This window comes from Pleurodeles waltl, chromosome 1_1 (genome assembly GCF_031143425.1).
Source record: "Pleurodeles waltl isolate 20211129_DDA chromosome 1_1, aPleWal1.hap1.20221129, whole genome shotgun sequence".
Classification (NCBI taxonomy): domain Eukaryota; kingdom Metazoa; phylum Chordata; class Amphibia; order Caudata; family Salamandridae; genus Pleurodeles; species Pleurodeles waltl.
The window spans coordinates 944,499,504-944,516,104 of record NC_090436.1 but is presented as its reverse complement, the minus strand read 5'-3'; the positions used below and the strand labels follow the sequence as shown (position 1 = coordinate 944,516,104).

General features: G+C 45.2%; 1 protein-coding gene across 2 annotated transcripts in view; it reads left to right on the top strand.

Annotated features, from left to right (window-relative positions):
• The window catches only part of LOC138289570 (alcohol dehydrogenase 1-like), a 259,702-nt gene that overhangs the window by 95,034 nt on the left and 148,067 nt on the right, over window positions 1-16,601 (top strand). For both annotated transcript variants that reach the window (XM_069230185.1, XM_069230184.1), the window contains exon 6: window positions 14,951-15,211. In XM_069230185.1, the coding sequence (XP_069086286.1) occupies window positions 14,951-15,211 (261 nt within the window). The remainder of the gene's footprint in view (window positions 1-14,950; window positions 15,212-16,601) is intronic.

Sequence of the window (16,601 nt, the reverse complement as noted above, 5' to 3'; positions counted from 1 at the left end):
GGGGCTGAGCTCACGTGGAGTGTGGGGGGAGCAGGCACTGTTTAGAAATAACATATGGGTTTAAAAGTACCTGCAGCAGAGTTCCTTGTGTAGCCAGAGGTTTTCAGGCAAGATAACTCTGGTGGTTAATGTTCCTGCTGGAGAGAGATTGAAGCTATGTCTAGTGGCAGTTTTGACTCACCATAAAGTGGCAGAGAGGGTTAATATGCCTGCTGCAAAGAATGTATACTATGCAGAACACAGAATGGTACTTTATGAGATCAGTGAGTTACAGCTTTTGTCATAGAGATTATTTTGTAATTTGCAGTTCATAAGTTACAATCCTAATAAGGCACAGTGACCTAAGTGCTGCATGCAAACTGAATGGGATAGGTTACCCTTTCATCATCTTAATTCTGTTAAAAGGATTTGTTTGTGTAGAAATACCTTCTTCTTAGTAAATCCAACCCCATCTGCGATACATTTTAAATCCTGAATTTGTGCTTTACCAGACCAAATACTCAAAATAGACTGCCTAGTAGTGTGGGTGACATGGAATTCCTACACCTTGTACTCCTGATTGTCCTATGTAGGATTTCCTGTAGAATGATTTACACATGTGTGATTCATTTTCTCTGTATAGTGTGGGTGAGATGTAAAGTGCTCTGACACTCTACAGTGGTATGGGTAGCACTATAAAACAAACGAAATGCATGTGAGAGCGGGCCAGTGAAGAAAGGAAGGGGACTTTTGGAGGGTGATAGGGGAGATGGAGGCCAATGGGAGGGGACACCTACAAAGATTGTCACACCAGGCACAAACAGTGCTAAAATGGCACTGCACACATGCAATTTTTATGAGAGCTCTTGCCATTTTCCTCACTTCACAGGAACTCACTATACACAAGGCACAGGAGAATTATACCCATGTGCCTTTGACTGCTCGTCTCACCTATGTATCATTTACCCTTCTGACCCACCCTTTCAGAGTGTCCCAAAGCACGCAGACAGCACAAGTGGAGGTCTCTGACACTATCAGACTATTCTTAGCTGCTAGAACCACGATTATGCTAGTTGTACTGGATTTTTCTGCTGCCTTTGATACAGTCTCTCATTCCAGTCTTATCCACAGACTGCATGAGGCTCGCATGTGGGGCAGTGCCTTTCTTTGGCTCTGGTTTTTTTTTCTGAACGACCGAACCCAAAATATCTGTCTCGTCTCCTTCAGGTCCAGAACCTTAAGAATCAACAAAGGTGTTCCACAGCGTTTCTGCCTGAGCCCTACGTTATTTAATATTTACATGGCGCCCTTAGCACAGATAGTAACAGCTTGTGGATTTCATATCGTATCCTATGCAGATGATAAGCACCTGCTTATCTCCTTTGGGCCCGATCCAAGAAAAGTTCAGTTGCAATTCACACACTGTATGTGTGAAATTGCGGCATGGCTGAGTAATCACAGTCTCCAACTAAATGGAGCTAAAACTGAGATTGTGCTTTTTGGCAAGGCCCAGGAAATCTGGTCAGCTGGCTGGTGGCTGTCTGAACATGGCCCAGTGCCCGTTCTGTAACAGCTGGCAAAAAATCTGGGAGTTAAAATCGATCAAACCTTTTCTATGAAATCCCAGGTTGATTCCATCTGCTGTACTTGCTGCGCCAACAAGTAGCTCTTAAGGCAGACCAGTCTCTTATCACCAGTCGCCTGGATTATGAAAACACACTTCTAGGAGCAACTAATGACACCTTGATATCAAAACTCCAAGTTGTGCAGAATAAAGCAGCCCAGCTATTATTTAACTTGCCGTGCCTCACATCCATAGCTCCCATTTTAAGGGACCTTCATTGGCTGCCCCTTAAAAACGTATATTTTTGAAGACATGCTGCCTGGCTCAGAAAGCCCTGATCAAGGCCTTGTCACCTACTTGTACTCCAAGCTTCACTTATATCAGCCTTCTCAGGTGTTGAGATCCTCTCACATATTCTACCGAAAAAATACCTTGTATTCACATGGTTAGATACTGTGGCAGATCATTCTCTTACTTTGCCCAATTTTTTGGGGAACAAATTTTCCCAATCTGTTTGCTTCTGAGAGCACCATGTCCAATTTAAAAAGTTACTAAAACATGGATGTTTAATGCCTCTCTCTAAGTCTCTTGAGACTGCTACGTCAGCCTGTTGTGCTGAGAGTCAAGATTCTCTGAAGGGAGTGAGTCGCATGTGATAGGAAGTTGCCATATAGCAAAGTAAAGGACGTACTACATACTCCTGATTTAGGTGTGCTTTTAACAGGAAGATCTCCTATCCATGTACTAAACATTTATTCTTCACAGTTTATCTAGTACATGCTGCAGGATTTCACTCTCAATGGATGGCTTTCATCTCTTCAAGTTTGTTGCTGCTCATGAGTCTCTCACAGAAGTCGCTTCTGATACCACTCTTTATATATAACCACTTCCACAAAGTCTTCAGTAGTGCGTACTGTAGTATGAAGAAACTATGAGGAGAGGACGAATGGAGTGGGGAACTAGGAAATACCAGTAAAGTACAACTGAAAGCAGGAAAGTTTAGATAATTTGATAAAAGTGATAGGGACATTAGGAAGGAAAGCTCTTTATCACTAGATGTGGTACAATGGTCAGTTAGGGGAAAATGCTGTAAAACATCTAATGCCATGTTCAAGTAATGAGATGTGATTTCATCATTGATGACATGGATGAAGCCATTTATGGAATCACCTGCAATATGATTGAGGTCAACGTGAGCTGTGTTTTGATGGGATTTATGGTTGTGAGGCTACATTAGCTAGTGATCTTGATGATGTTTGCAATTTTATAATGTGAATGTAATATCCTTTAAGTATAATTTTTCTATGTCATATTCTAATGGAATAGGTACATGAGATGTAGCACATAACCTGTCTAACCATTTTCCTTAGATTCATATTATTGTACGATCAATTCTTTTAGAATGCACCCTCTATAATCATTTGCTGAAATGATATAAAGTTCTAGGCATTGTGTTGGTTTCTCAACCATGGTGGGGGAGCAGGCCTCTGATTTTCAAGGTTTGGCGCAGTGATGACATTAGAAGTTTGTAAAGGGCAGTAGCTCATGGCACTTTTCACTTGTGTTCCCCTTTTATTTCCTTACCCCTTTCCTCTGCGGCATCAAGGTCTACACCCACATCAACTCAAACTGTATGGTGGTCTAAATCATATTAGGAGAGCTGAAACTTAGCAAGATGTTTGGGCGCAAGTTTTGATTTTCTACAAAACTAACAGTGTGCTCTACGTAAATGAATGAAGGAAGGGGTATGAGGTCTTGAGGGGATGAAGGGGTTTCGGTGGGTAGAGGTTTAGGACCTTTTGGTGGTACTAGTGAGGAGAAAGGACTATACTCAGAAAAATGAATAAAAGTCTTCAAATTTTTCATACATGGCTAAGCATTGAGGTCTTTGAGTTGAACAAAACAGGCTTGAGAAAGCCTATACACAGATCAGTGTGTTGAGTTCACATTATAGAGCTTTGTGACTCGTGGGCTAATGGCTCTAATCGCAATAAGCAAAGGAGGTTGAGTGTCTGCTGCCCGGGTTATCAGGCCCAATGCCAAAAGGATATCTCGGCAGTTTAATGTACTTACTGCACGTGTGCCTGGTGTCTCCTCACACATATTTCTATTTTATGTTACATATTTGATATAGAATGAACTTCAGTAGTAGCAGTTCATTTTAGAGAGACCCTTTTGAGGTTAGCCGAAGGCCCTCAAACTAGTAGTTCTCATCATAAAATAGTATTTGTGTGTGAGGTCCCTTTGAAGTCACCTTGGAAAACCAAAATGTGATTATGAATTGAGGAATAGCAACATGGTATTGCAACATTACTAGACCGCACAATGTGCCGTTCGTTTTTGCATTACAATACATGACAAAAGCACGAGTGCCCACTTTTTCAGTTTTCAATGTGAAAATTAGTACTTTTGAAGATGGTGATAGTTAAAGTTCTTTCTTGAAATGAGTGGTAGGGAGCAGGATCTGTGGCTTAATGATATATAAAACCTTCGCCGCCGCTCCACTTTAGAATAATATGAGAAGGTGCTTTTCAGCATACTACATAAACCATTTATAAGATGAAAGAATACCTAAAATATTATGGCATTTGCGCCAATTACAGGACTGAAAGTCAGTATTGCCATGCTAAATGTGAGCAGGTGGGAAGTTTGAAGGGTTATATGGCAGGTTCTAAAAATTGTTCCCTGTTTCTCTTTATGGCTCTTTAATTTACCACGGGCCAGACATCTCAATTTAGGAATACTGATTATCTCTGAATCACAATTAGGAAATCGGTATTCCTGATGTATGTACCTTTTAATTTCCAAATAGCAATTCCTAATAGGTCACCAACTGAAGTACCTCATGAATATTAATGAGGTAGGTCGCAATTTGCAACCCATTAGGAAATGCATCCATCACAAGGACGGTGGCCTGCTGGTTCAGCAGACCACCATGTCTGTGATTGCTTTAGAACAAAGCATTTTTTCTTTTGAAATATAGCCTGTTTTCCTTAAAAGAAAACAAGATGTGTTTCAAAAAAGGAAATTAAACGTTTACGTTTCATTTTTTAAGTTCAGGCAGTGGCCTGTTGGACCAATGCCTGGTCTTAGAAAATATTTTTTGTACATTCTCACCACCAGTTTGGAATTGGTGGTAAAGTATAACTGTTTTGCAACTGAAATTGGGTTGGAAAACAATAGTACCTACCATGCAAATTTGAAGGGATGCCCTAGACACGCCCCTTCCAAATACTGAATCGGTATGCGTTTGCAATCCCAAACAGATTTTCGGTAACACATTATGGAATCGCAATTTTGGATTAAATCATACCAGAATGCCTTTTTCAACGAATCATGCCATTTGCAAATGGAACTAGGATCGATACATCTGGCCCCAATGCCTCCAGAGACACCTGGCCCCAGATGTCACCAGAGACAGCTGGTTCCAGTCCTAGGCTTTTCTTTAACAAATCATTGCTTTCATCTGTATGAATCCAGTTGTTGTGGTTTATATTAAACAAGACTACAAATCTCAGACTGCATTATGTTATTGAAGAAAATCCAACTGCAGAAAAATACTGTTCTTGAATAGTCAGTTAGTAGACCCAATAAATCATGATCAGTAAAATAGTATGTACTTTTATCCTTCTCTCCTTTTGGAGGCCCTCCACCTCTGCTGAGCTGGTTACCATCATGACAGAAATGATGAAAACCACAATTTATAAAATGAAACGTCTATCGACATCATGTTTTACACAACCAGTGCGTATCAGTGAATGGAATCAATCCAGTTTCCCCACTACCCAGTGGTATGTTAGAGGGGTTGAGCTAAACAAACAGCTTCAGGGAGTTAATGTAGTGGCATTTCTTGTCCTAGGCAAAAACAGACGCAGTTTGTAGGCCCTCCATGTGGGAACTCCAGCACCTGACTGAGTACTAAAGAACTGATATTTTTAATAGAACGATCGGCTGTCAGAAGGTGCCGTGCTACAGACACAAGAAAGGAACGAACAGCCAGATCAAATTAATCCATGCCAAACAGCCATGTCTTCATCTGAGACCTAAACAGGCATTCATTCTCGAGAAGGCGCAAAGCCAAAGGTACCACATTCCAGATCCAGACCTTGGATGCCAGGAGAAAGAAGACTGAGTGCATGTTAAGAGTAGGGGATATTCAGATCCTAAGACACAGCCAGGTTGGTGTTGACAGAGCCTATTACAAAGAGATTTGAAAGCCATCTGGTAAAAAGAACGAAATGCCAGGACTAGCACTTTATGAGTTATGCTGTTTCTGATGGGGAGCCAATGAAGCTCTCTCAGGTAGGGACGTACCAAATGAACTCTAGGCAGTCCCAGGATGAGCCTCCCTGCTGCATTTTGCACAATTTTCTAACGATTTAAGAGATAAGATGGTAAACCTAAATAACATGCATTGGCATCGTCCAATGTGGAGGTGCTGGACGTATGCATAATGGTTTTCCATGTGTCTAGAAGGACAAAGTCTAAGTTTTCTTCAGACCCCGAAGGTAAAACAAGACTCCACCACTGAAGACATCCGTTGGCCAAAGGAAAATGTATTGTCAAACTGAACACTCAAGTTTCTCACCACTGTACAAAGCGGAGGTAGGACGACCAATTCCTCCGGCCACCAGTTATTGAAAAATCCTGACGGCAGTGTCTAAAAAGCAGATCTCTGTTTTAGATGCACTGCACTTTAACCCGTTCCTGTTTATTAAGTCTACCACCTCCAGCAAACATTCCTTGATCAAGCCTGGCGCAACTGGGGCATGTTTCCCAAAGGATAAAATACGCTGAGTGTCATCGGGGTCCAAAATCACCTTGATGCCAATTTTCTCAGGATTTAGGAGTAAAACATTTAACCCTTACGCTTATCATCACTCTGCTGTTCGGTGCTGATCTCCTAGGGAAGGGGAACGAGATAGAAACCTTCATCTCTCTGACATGTGAGAAGAAAGAATAGATATTCTGCATCGAAGAGAGGCCCTGTAGAGCTATGGGGCGGGTTAATCAAAATTGTGCCTTCAACAGGCATTGTGGGGTACCCTTTAGACACAGCTCCATAGTCCTCCACCCTGGCTCTTAAAAGGGAGGTGTTACCTGGAAGTGTGACTAGTGGTGGGTTGAGATAATACATGTACATGTTAAGACTGCACTGGGAATGAGAGGTGCTAACTCCACATGCGAAGGCTTCATAGGACATTGAGGCCATTCATGCCGGTTTCTTTATGCCCAATATATTTGGACTGAATTTGACACTTATTGGTACAGCTTCATTGGGGGGGGGTAATCCATGGGGCATGTGAGGCTATACCTTTGCACCTGAAGGTGGCACTAGTTATTTGATGTTCAGCCTATTCACGAGGAGGTTGCATGGGCATTTGAAGCTACAGGAAAACATGGGCAGTCTACACTGGCCATTTGAAGTTACGCCTGTGCAAGCGGAACTTGTTTATGTATAAGGAGAAGCTGCACTTGGCATTTTAGGCTAAATGTACACATTGGGAGTCTGCATTGAACATTTAAGATTTATCCTGTAAATGTGGAGGCTTTTATAGGCAGTGGCACTTTAAAATATTCTTGTGTATTTTGAAGCTGAACTGGGCATTTGAGACTATAACTGCATACTGAGAGGTTAATACTGCACACTGTTATGATGCAAAGGACAATGTTATCTAAACCTGTGTGTTATGAGTTCAGAGTAAGTATAAGTTAGTAATTGAGTTACTAGTTGCGGTAGGGTGAGGCTCCACTCAGTAACTGTAATCATTGTCAGGTTAAAGCCACAGCAAACCCCAAATTAACCTGTATTCAACCCTCTGGTAGCATGGCGTAGAGATGTTTAGCTTAACTCAGAGGCAGTGTATAAGGTATTTATGCAGTACATAAAACAGTAATAATGTGAAAACGATACACAAGAAATCCCACACCAATGTAACTAAATAGAGTAGAATTTAATAATCAATTTGACACCAAAATGACACAAATCCAATTAGCAGAACTGGAGATATGCAATTTTAAAGATTTAAGTGAAAATAGAGACAAAAGGCACAAAGCGCTACTCTCAGCCACCTGGTCGTGCAAGACCGAGTGAAAGTCACAAATTCAGGCTGACCACGATGGAGTGTGGGCCGAATACAGGCACCAGGTTAGTCTAATTGAAAGAGCTGTCCTTAAAGTCCAGCGCAACGAGTTCTGTTCATGATGTAAGGGGCTGCGAGGAGCAAGGAGAGCGTCACAGATAGTCGCCGATGTAGTGTAAAGAGCAGGCTGGGCTTTGTGTGCAGGTGTTGCTGGAGCTTCCCGTTCAAGGTCACTACAAACTGATGATGTTGTACTGCAAAGTGCATTTTGCCCCACAGGTGTTGGGTTCACTGGTACTTTGAGTTGGGGGTGGCGAAAACAGGCCTGATCATGATGAGCCTAAAAACTTCAGGGAAGCTGAACTGAGGCCATACAAAGTGTCCAGGACCCATGAGCACCACTTGGAGGTCAATAATTCACTCCACGAGAGACCAGCAGGGCTCAGGAAGATCCAGTTGTAGATCTAGTTGCAGGTCCAGACAGCAGTTCAGCTGGGAGGTTGCAGGAGCTTCTAGTGGTGGTTGGGTCCCTGTAGCTCAGAACAGGAGGTCAGCTGACTGATCCTTGGAGTCACTTCAGTCTGGGATGAAGAGTGCAGGTCCAATCTTCCTTCTCAGCAAGCAGGGTACCAGGCAGCAGAGTGGCAGTCCTTCTGGCAGCAAAGCATAACAGCAGCCCTTCTTCTGTAGCATCCACAAGTCCAGAGGTGTACTGAAGAGTTGGTGTCTGAGGTCCAATATTTATACCTGGTGCCTTCTATGAAATGGGTGCAACTTCTAGAGGATTCCCGTTGAAAAGCTCAAGTTTCCTGCCTTCCCTTTCCTGGCTCCTGAGTAACCACAGGGGATAGCAATACTTTGTGTGAAAGTATGACACAGCCTATTCAGGTGTAAGTGGGGCTATGTCGCTCTCCGATCCTGCCAGTGAATGCCCATTCAGGCACACCTAAGCTGTCTATTGTGTGTGGCTGTCTAGGAAGACTACACAAACACCAACTACCAACTTCACCCAGTCATGTGACCCAGAGATGGTTCTGGGCACTAAATGGCTAAAGCAGGAAAATGCCAACTTTCTAAAAGAGAGGACTTTTCATTAAAATTCCAAAGACACCAAACAAGAATTGCTCACCTATTACCATTTGGAAGTTACAGTTATTAAATGTAATAAGGTAACTCCAGAGTTATCCTGTGGGAGAAGGAGGCCTAGCAGTAGTGAAAAATGAGAGTTTTTCACTACCTTGACAAGTAAAACTTAAAAGTACATGTCCTACTTTTTGAATACATTGCACCCTGGCCTCTGGGCTGTTCAGAGCCTACCGTATGGGTGCCTTATGTGGTGAAAAGGAAGGTCTGGACCTGGCAAAAGGTTAGTCATGTCAAAATGGCAGTTTAAAACTGCCCACACGGTGGGGTGTGGCCAAGGCATCAAGATGGCGGACGCACTTTTGTAGTGCTCCGGACCCCTCCGTCATCCGCTTTCAAATACGGCCATAATCCGCCTTCATCAGAGGCATCCTCTTGCCTGGGGGGCTTTGTCATTCCCCTCCTGGCGCACTGAAGACATCGACCGGCTTCTCGACCGGCTGTGAGTTGACAGAGAGCCGAGGCAGCTCACGCTTAAGATGGTCGGCCGGCGTGGGCAGCCGGCGGCACGGGCCATGCCGAAGGTTAGGATAAGCGGTATCGGTTCCCCTGTTGCGGCTGCTGGGCAACGGGTACGGGGCTTTGTCATACCCCTCCCGGTGCACTGAAGACATCAACCGGCTCCTCGGCTGGCTGTGATGTGGCGGAGAGCCAGGCGGCTCACGCCCAAGGTGGTGGCCGGTGCGGGTGGCCAGAGGCACGAGTCGTGCCGAGAGTCTGGGTGAGCGGTTACGGTTCCCCTGCTGTGGCTGCTGGTCGGCGGAGACGAGGCGGCAAAAGACTGTGCCTGGGTGGCAGGCGAACCAGCCGGCCGCAGAGACTGGCACGGGACCGGATTGCATCGGCCCGACGCTGAAGACAGAGACAGAGTTACGGTACAGGGGTGGATTGCGGGGAGGGGCCCGGGACATCGAGGAGGGGGGCTGTGGTGGTATTCGGAGGAGAAACCCCCACTCTCGCCTCTCACCCCTTCCCCACCCAGGCAATAACGGAGGAGACGCATTGAGGCCGGCAGAGACAGAGAGTATGGCGCATCACGGGACTTCCCCTGCCGTCTCCTCCCCCTCCATTCCCGTGCGGGGCTACGGCTGGGGGAGCAGGAGGTCAGAGGGGGCTGCACCGCGCCAGAGGAAGACTTAGCTTGGTCACCTCCCGGGGTCCACTGACGATACCTGTGAAAGACTTGGAACTGAGATCACATTGGGCCATAATTGGGCACTTGCGAGCCCTGTTCCCTGAGGCTCCGGCAGTGGCCCACCAAAGGAAGGAGTGTGCACTTGGCCCGTGACATCGCCGGTGGCGTTGGTGGCCCCAGAGCCACACACAGTACCCGGACTGGCCCTTTCCAATAGATCTCCACCTGGATATCGTGATACACTCACTGGAGAGGAACTGGTGAACGAACTATGGGCAAAGACAAATCAGCACGGCAATGGATAGCACAAACGCGCATAGATCAATTCACCACAGGTACAAGCGGACCCCGAATGGAGGATCGCACCCCGGGTGACAAGGGGGATCAACCGGCAGCGTCCGGAGACTTAGCAACAATCCTCCAGGCCATTCACGCATCCCAGGCAGCAGTGGAGTCCAAGATAGGAGAAGTCAGAGTAGATGTGGCCCTGGTCTGGCATGACCTCCGCAACTACACAGCCCGAATCACAGAGGCGGAAACAAGGATCTCTGTAATGGAAGACAACATGAACATTCTCAGGGCACAGGTCTCTGCACTCACGTCTTGCACGTCAGAGCTATACCGGAGGGCAGAGGACGCTGAGAACCGGTCTAGACAGAGCAATCTTGGGGCCGGAGACCACAGCAGCGATATCCCTCGTCACGTTCCTAGAAGAATGGATTCACTCCTGGATGCCATGGAACGAGCTCATAGAGCTCTACAGTTAAAGCCCCAGCCAGGCTCCCCTCCCAGACTGGTGATACTCTGTCTCTTTAATTTTAAGGAGAGAGAGGCGGTGCTACAGGAGGCACTCTCCAAAGGAGACTTCTTTTGCAATGGGGTTAGGGTCCTCCTCTTTCCCGACTACACAAGGGATGTGCAACAACAACGGCGTTCATTTCTTGAAGTCAAACAAAAACTGAGGGCAATGGACATACAGTATTGTCTTTTATTCCCTGCGAAGTTACTTGTGGTTCACAGAACTAAAACTCATTTTTTTGAGCAACCAACTGCGGCATGGACGTTGTTGACTGAAGAGATGCCGCTTGGATCACTGGGCTAACGCCTCAGACAGACGCAGGCAAGAGAACAGCCTAGCATCCAACAGAAATGACTGGCTGCCAAGCGGCATCACACACGCTCGAGAAAATGCAGGGAACACCGCGGTTCTCGCTCAAACTCCCCCCTGGAGGCCCCATCTGGCAATCCGAAAGGTCAGCAGCCGGTGAAAGGGCTGGGGGAAACTGAGAGAGACCTGAAGCCGCAAAGTTCACCGCGGGCCAGATCTGACTCACCAGAGAGCTTTGACCTATCCTGCAGCCCGGCATTGTAATCTTCTGAACGAAGAAACAACTCTAGAGAGGGTGCTACTTACCATGATAAAGAACTAGTATTATAAATAACTAACTACTACAAATTGCATTTCTTTAAGTGATCCGACGAGATGGAGGGGTCCACCACTGCTCACTCAGTTATTGTTTTACCTCACTAGGTTAGGGGGTGAGATGCTAATGTATAGGGGTGAAAGATGCTTCTGGGAGCAAGTGTGGGGAGGGGCGGGAGCTGGGGGGATGGGGAGTTCAAGTCCTATATTAAGGTATTCATTATTGTTCAATGTCAAGTTGTTTTGTTTGTGTTAGTCGGCATACATGACAGAAGGTACAGAGAACTTAGTGACAGAACAAAGATTTTATTCAGACACAAAAGGGCAGAACAGGGGGAACCTCAGACCCAAAAATGGCTACACCCAGGGGTAGTGCTGTGACATCTTCCAACAACTATTTAGATGAGTCAGATACAGGCTATCTCGTGGAATGTTAATGGTCTTTTAGATCAAATCAAACGCACTGCAGTATTTACCTTCATACATAGATATCGACCCGATGTGCTCCTGCTGCAGGAAACGCACCTCTCTGGGAGCGTTGCCCCTTCCTAGCACAAAGGGGTTTTGATAGAGTGTACCACGCAGGGTTCACGCGGGGATCGCGGGGAGTTGCGTTTCAATTACACTGATCCTTTCCTCTGACGGTGGGCCGAGTTTGGAACGACAGTCATGGCCGTTTTGTGGCCATTACTGGGAGGGTCGAGGGGGTAATGGTCAATTTGGTCAGTGTGTATGCCTCTCCGGCGCTGGTGCGCGGGACTCTTAAAGACCTAACCCAGTTTCTCATAGACCTGTCCCCGGGGCTCACTATGCTGGGGGAGATTTCAATGCGGCTCCAGATCCCACCTTGGATGTGGTCAGTCCGTTATCAGCCCACAGGCATGCTATTGCGGCGAGTTTCATGGATTGGCTCTCGGCTGCGGGGCTCTGCGACACGTAGCGGATGTGGCACCCGAGACAGAGGCAATTCATTCATACCTCGGCGGCCCACGGCTCACAGTCCCGAATTGACTTGATATTGCTGCCCAGCACTGACTGTGGTGCCCTCTCCCATATCGAGATTTTAGCGCGGGGTATCTCTGACCATACACCCCTTCACTTTGTGATGGGCCACGCCCGATCGCTGAACCGGCCTATGTGGAGACTGAATGCTTGGTATCTGCAGGACGAATCATTTGTGGGGCAGCTGCGACAGGCGCAGAGTGAATACTTTTCCCTTCACGATGGTTCTGTGTCCTCTCCTGGTACCCTGTGGGTTGCTGGTAAGGCCGTGCTGCGGGCTTCAGCCAGAGGCTTGATACGACAGCTAGAACGCTCAAGAATCCAACGTATTGAGCTATTGGAATTGCGGGCATCACGTCTCGAAAGCTCACAAGAAGTAGAGCCCAACGAAGTGGTGTTGCAACAGCTTTCATTCATACATGAGGAAATTAGAGATGTATCTCTAGAGGCAGCGAAGGCTTTATGGCGAGCAAGCACCGCGAAAATCTATGGTTGGGGGGATAAGACTGGAAAGTTGCTATACTGGTTGGTTTCCCACCATCGGTCCTCTAGTATTATTCCCGAAATTTGAGACGGGGAGGCAGGTTGAGTTGCGGGACACCAAGAAATAGCTGAGGCCTTCGCCTTCTACTAGAAGGTGCTATATAGGGCCTCGGCCTCGGTAGACTTGACCCATGCCCCCCAGCTACTAGAAGATGTTGCTTTGCTGCGGTTGCCCCGAATGAGGTGCAAATCTTAGATGAACCTCTCAGTGTAGAAGAGGTCAGAGAAGCCATCTCTGAGTTGAGAACAGGGAAAACTCCTGGTCTTGACAGTTTCCCATCAGAATACTATAAGACGGATAAGGATGATTTGGTACCCCGTTTGGTGGCCCTCTTCGTGGAGGTGGAGTGGCAGGGGTCCTTTCCGAGGGGACTGGACGCCGCCACTATTGTAGTGCTCCCCAAAACCCAACCCCCTATCTTTGATTAACTATGAGGTTAAAATCTACGCTACTATCCTTGCAAAGCACCTCAAAAGAGTCTTGCCGCAATTAATTCATCCCGATCAATACAGGTTTATGGCAACTTGGAGTACTCGCCATTGAATCTGCCGGCTACAGGTGGCCCTTGCTGAGCGTCACCGACTGCCCCGAGACCTAGCTCTTTTATTCATCGACTTTGAGAAGGCTTTGATTTAGTGGACTGGGGATTTCTATTTTTGGTGCTCCAGTTGGCAGGTATCGGACCGAGGTTTTGTTGCCTGGTCCGGGCGCGGTACGCTGATCCCTCTGCCCGTGTGCAGGTCAACGGAACCCTGTTGTCGATCTTTAAAGTCTGACGGGGTATGAGGCAGGGTTGCCCGCTGTACCCCTTCTCTTTACCCTAGTTGTTGAACCACTGGCTCAGATGTTCAGGACGGATCCAATATACTGTGGCTGGAGGTGGGGGCGCACCCGGGAGGACAGAATAGCCTATATGCTGACGATGTCCTGCTGTCCTGCTGTGCACTCCAAGTGAGTCGGGTCCACGCAGCCTTCATCTTTTAAGATGCTATGAACTGGCGTCAGGTTTATAAATGAATCCTACAAAGTCAGTGCTGGTCCCCTTGGTGAACACCCGTGATTATTTAGACTGGCAAGATACGATACCCCTCTGTGGACTTAGCTTTAAATATCTCTGTATTTGGGTGACTCTCCTACCGGAGCTAACTTAGGCGAAGACTGGCTCCAAACCCCATGGGAGGGAAGCTACCTCCAGAATTGTTTTGAGTGGACAAAGGGAAAGGTACTGTTCATTTTCCCTGGCCACACATCTTGGTGGGCAAAAGAACACTGCATACATGAGAAACAGTTTCCCCATCACTGGATTTAGGAGTGAGGATGACTGTAAAGTTGTTTGCAGTAGGGCAAACAGGAACTGCTACAAAAGGAAGTAGGGTAGCCCATAAAATAAGCAAAGCCAGAAGGTAAAATCTTTGACCGGGACAAACCTTGGAATATCCAACTGAAATCGCGCCTAGGTCCCAGTCTACCCCATCCATAGACTGTCATTGGTTTTTAGTGCTTATTGGCAACATTTCTACTTAAAACTTTAAAATTCATATCTCCGACTCCCCTTATTTGATGTTTTACTTTTTGGTGTCATTTTGGTTTTTAAACTTTATTCTATTTTCCTAATTCGCTTTGTTTTTTTTTTGTTTCATATTTTGAATTCATTGCTGTGTTGGTACTGTATAAATACTTTCCATGTTACATTAGGGTAAGCCTGCCTGCTCTCTGCCATAGACACAAAAGTGTTGAGCTCTAGTTAAGTTAATGACTTTGAGGGGTTCATCCTGAAAATTAGTTTTATTATACCTTGAGATGTGCAACAGCTCACTCCAAATAATAATCCATTTTTTTACAACATGCAATATAAACTTCGCACTCCTGGACATTTTCCCAACGCTTTGTCAACTTTTTCTCAACTGCTCTTGGAAAGCAGAAATCCGCCTATAGGCCACATTTGGCACGCTTAATAAAATGATAAGTCGTACTTATGTGAGTTTGTGGATTGTGTGTATTAACAAATAGCATGCTGATATTTATATTGATTTTGCTCCAGTTTACATAACATGTTTCATGATTAATGTTTCAATAGGTTAAACCAGGTACAACTTGTGTAGTATTTGGTTTGGGAGGTGTTGGACTCTCCACAATCATTGGATGCAGAGCGGCTGGAGCAAAACACATAATTGGAGTTGATATCAATGCAGACAAATTTGGAAAGGCCAAAGAAGTAGGAGCTACTGAGTGCATCAACCCACTGGACTACACCAAGCAAATCCATGAGGTGATAACAGAGATGACCAAAGGAGGAGCACACTATTCCTTTGAATGCGTTGGGAATGTTGATACAATGGTATGTGATCCCTTACAACACATTTTGTTTTTTTGCATAAGGTTCAACTTTTGAGAACTCTACTTACCATTTTTCTGAGGTTAAAAATTGTTAGTTCCCAAAAATAAAAGTATGTTAACTATGTTGTGTTGGGCTGCGATTTGTTAATTTATTGTGTGCATCTCCAGCTTTCTAGCGTGAACCTCCAGGTTATTTTCTGCTCGTACTCAATGTTTTACCTTTGGTGTGGACTGAGTTCTGCAAACGTTCCTCAGCCTCACTGGTAATATAAACACATAAACCAAGGCTACTTGGTGCGTAAAGGCGCGCTTTTAAAAACATATTTGCTTTGTAAAACCTAAGACATCAAATAAAGTATACAACAATCAACATGGAAAAATATTGAAGCTATTAAACAGTTGAACAGTACTTACATACCTATCGAAAAATACAAGCAAATCATTATTGGATGACATCAGTCCGAACTGATGCTGAAATATTCAAAATTATTAGATTCTGTTTGCTTCTTTGTTGAAATATAAAACCCTCCGTAAGCATGAAGATCGTTTTATAATGATCCCGGTGATTGAACAGCACATAAATAGCTTTCTCAGCCAAGCATTAGTTTGTCATTTTACTCAAACGCAAACATTTATGTGAGTTTGAGTTGTTATTAAAAAAACTTCAACATCCAAAGTTGCTCCGCAGGCAAAAATACATCTCTGCGCTCTCCATACTCTTGTAAACGTTTCTTAGAATCAAACTTCTCTCAACGAGTTTGACCTATGCTATGGGAAATCCTATTTATTATTTCCAAACAAATGTGACACTTCTGGCCCCTTATGGGTAACGTTTTCCCACCTAACCTTTGAATATAAGCTAGAAGAGTTTTGGTCCATATGCTTAAAAGGTTTCAGCATACAACGTAGTTGACACCTTAATAAAAACTGTGCTTCCTGTAACCTTGAGGGTATTAGAATCCAATGCATTGCTTCGTCTGTACAATGCTACTGTCTCAGGAACATACTTTCGTCCACTTCTAGCTCGTAGACGTAACCTGGCCCCTTAAATATATTTTAAATGCATGCCATGAAATTCGTGGATTTTTATCTCTTTCAAGCTGTTGAATGGCTCTCGAGATACACCATTTTGAGGATCTCATTGAGAACGTCCATTTGCATAGGTTAAGGATCAAAGGTACAACTCCACTGGCCCATATGCTAATCTCCCAATCACGATCTGGAAAGGATCCGTCCTCACCACTTGAGAGTCCAGCAAATGCCGAGAGTATAACAAATATTTAGCTGGGCTCAGTCAGAAGGTGATGTTATTAAACGTTGAAAACCTGATTATTTAGAGGACTAGTTCACTCAATATTATTCAGCGAAAAGCATACACCACATACTGAAAC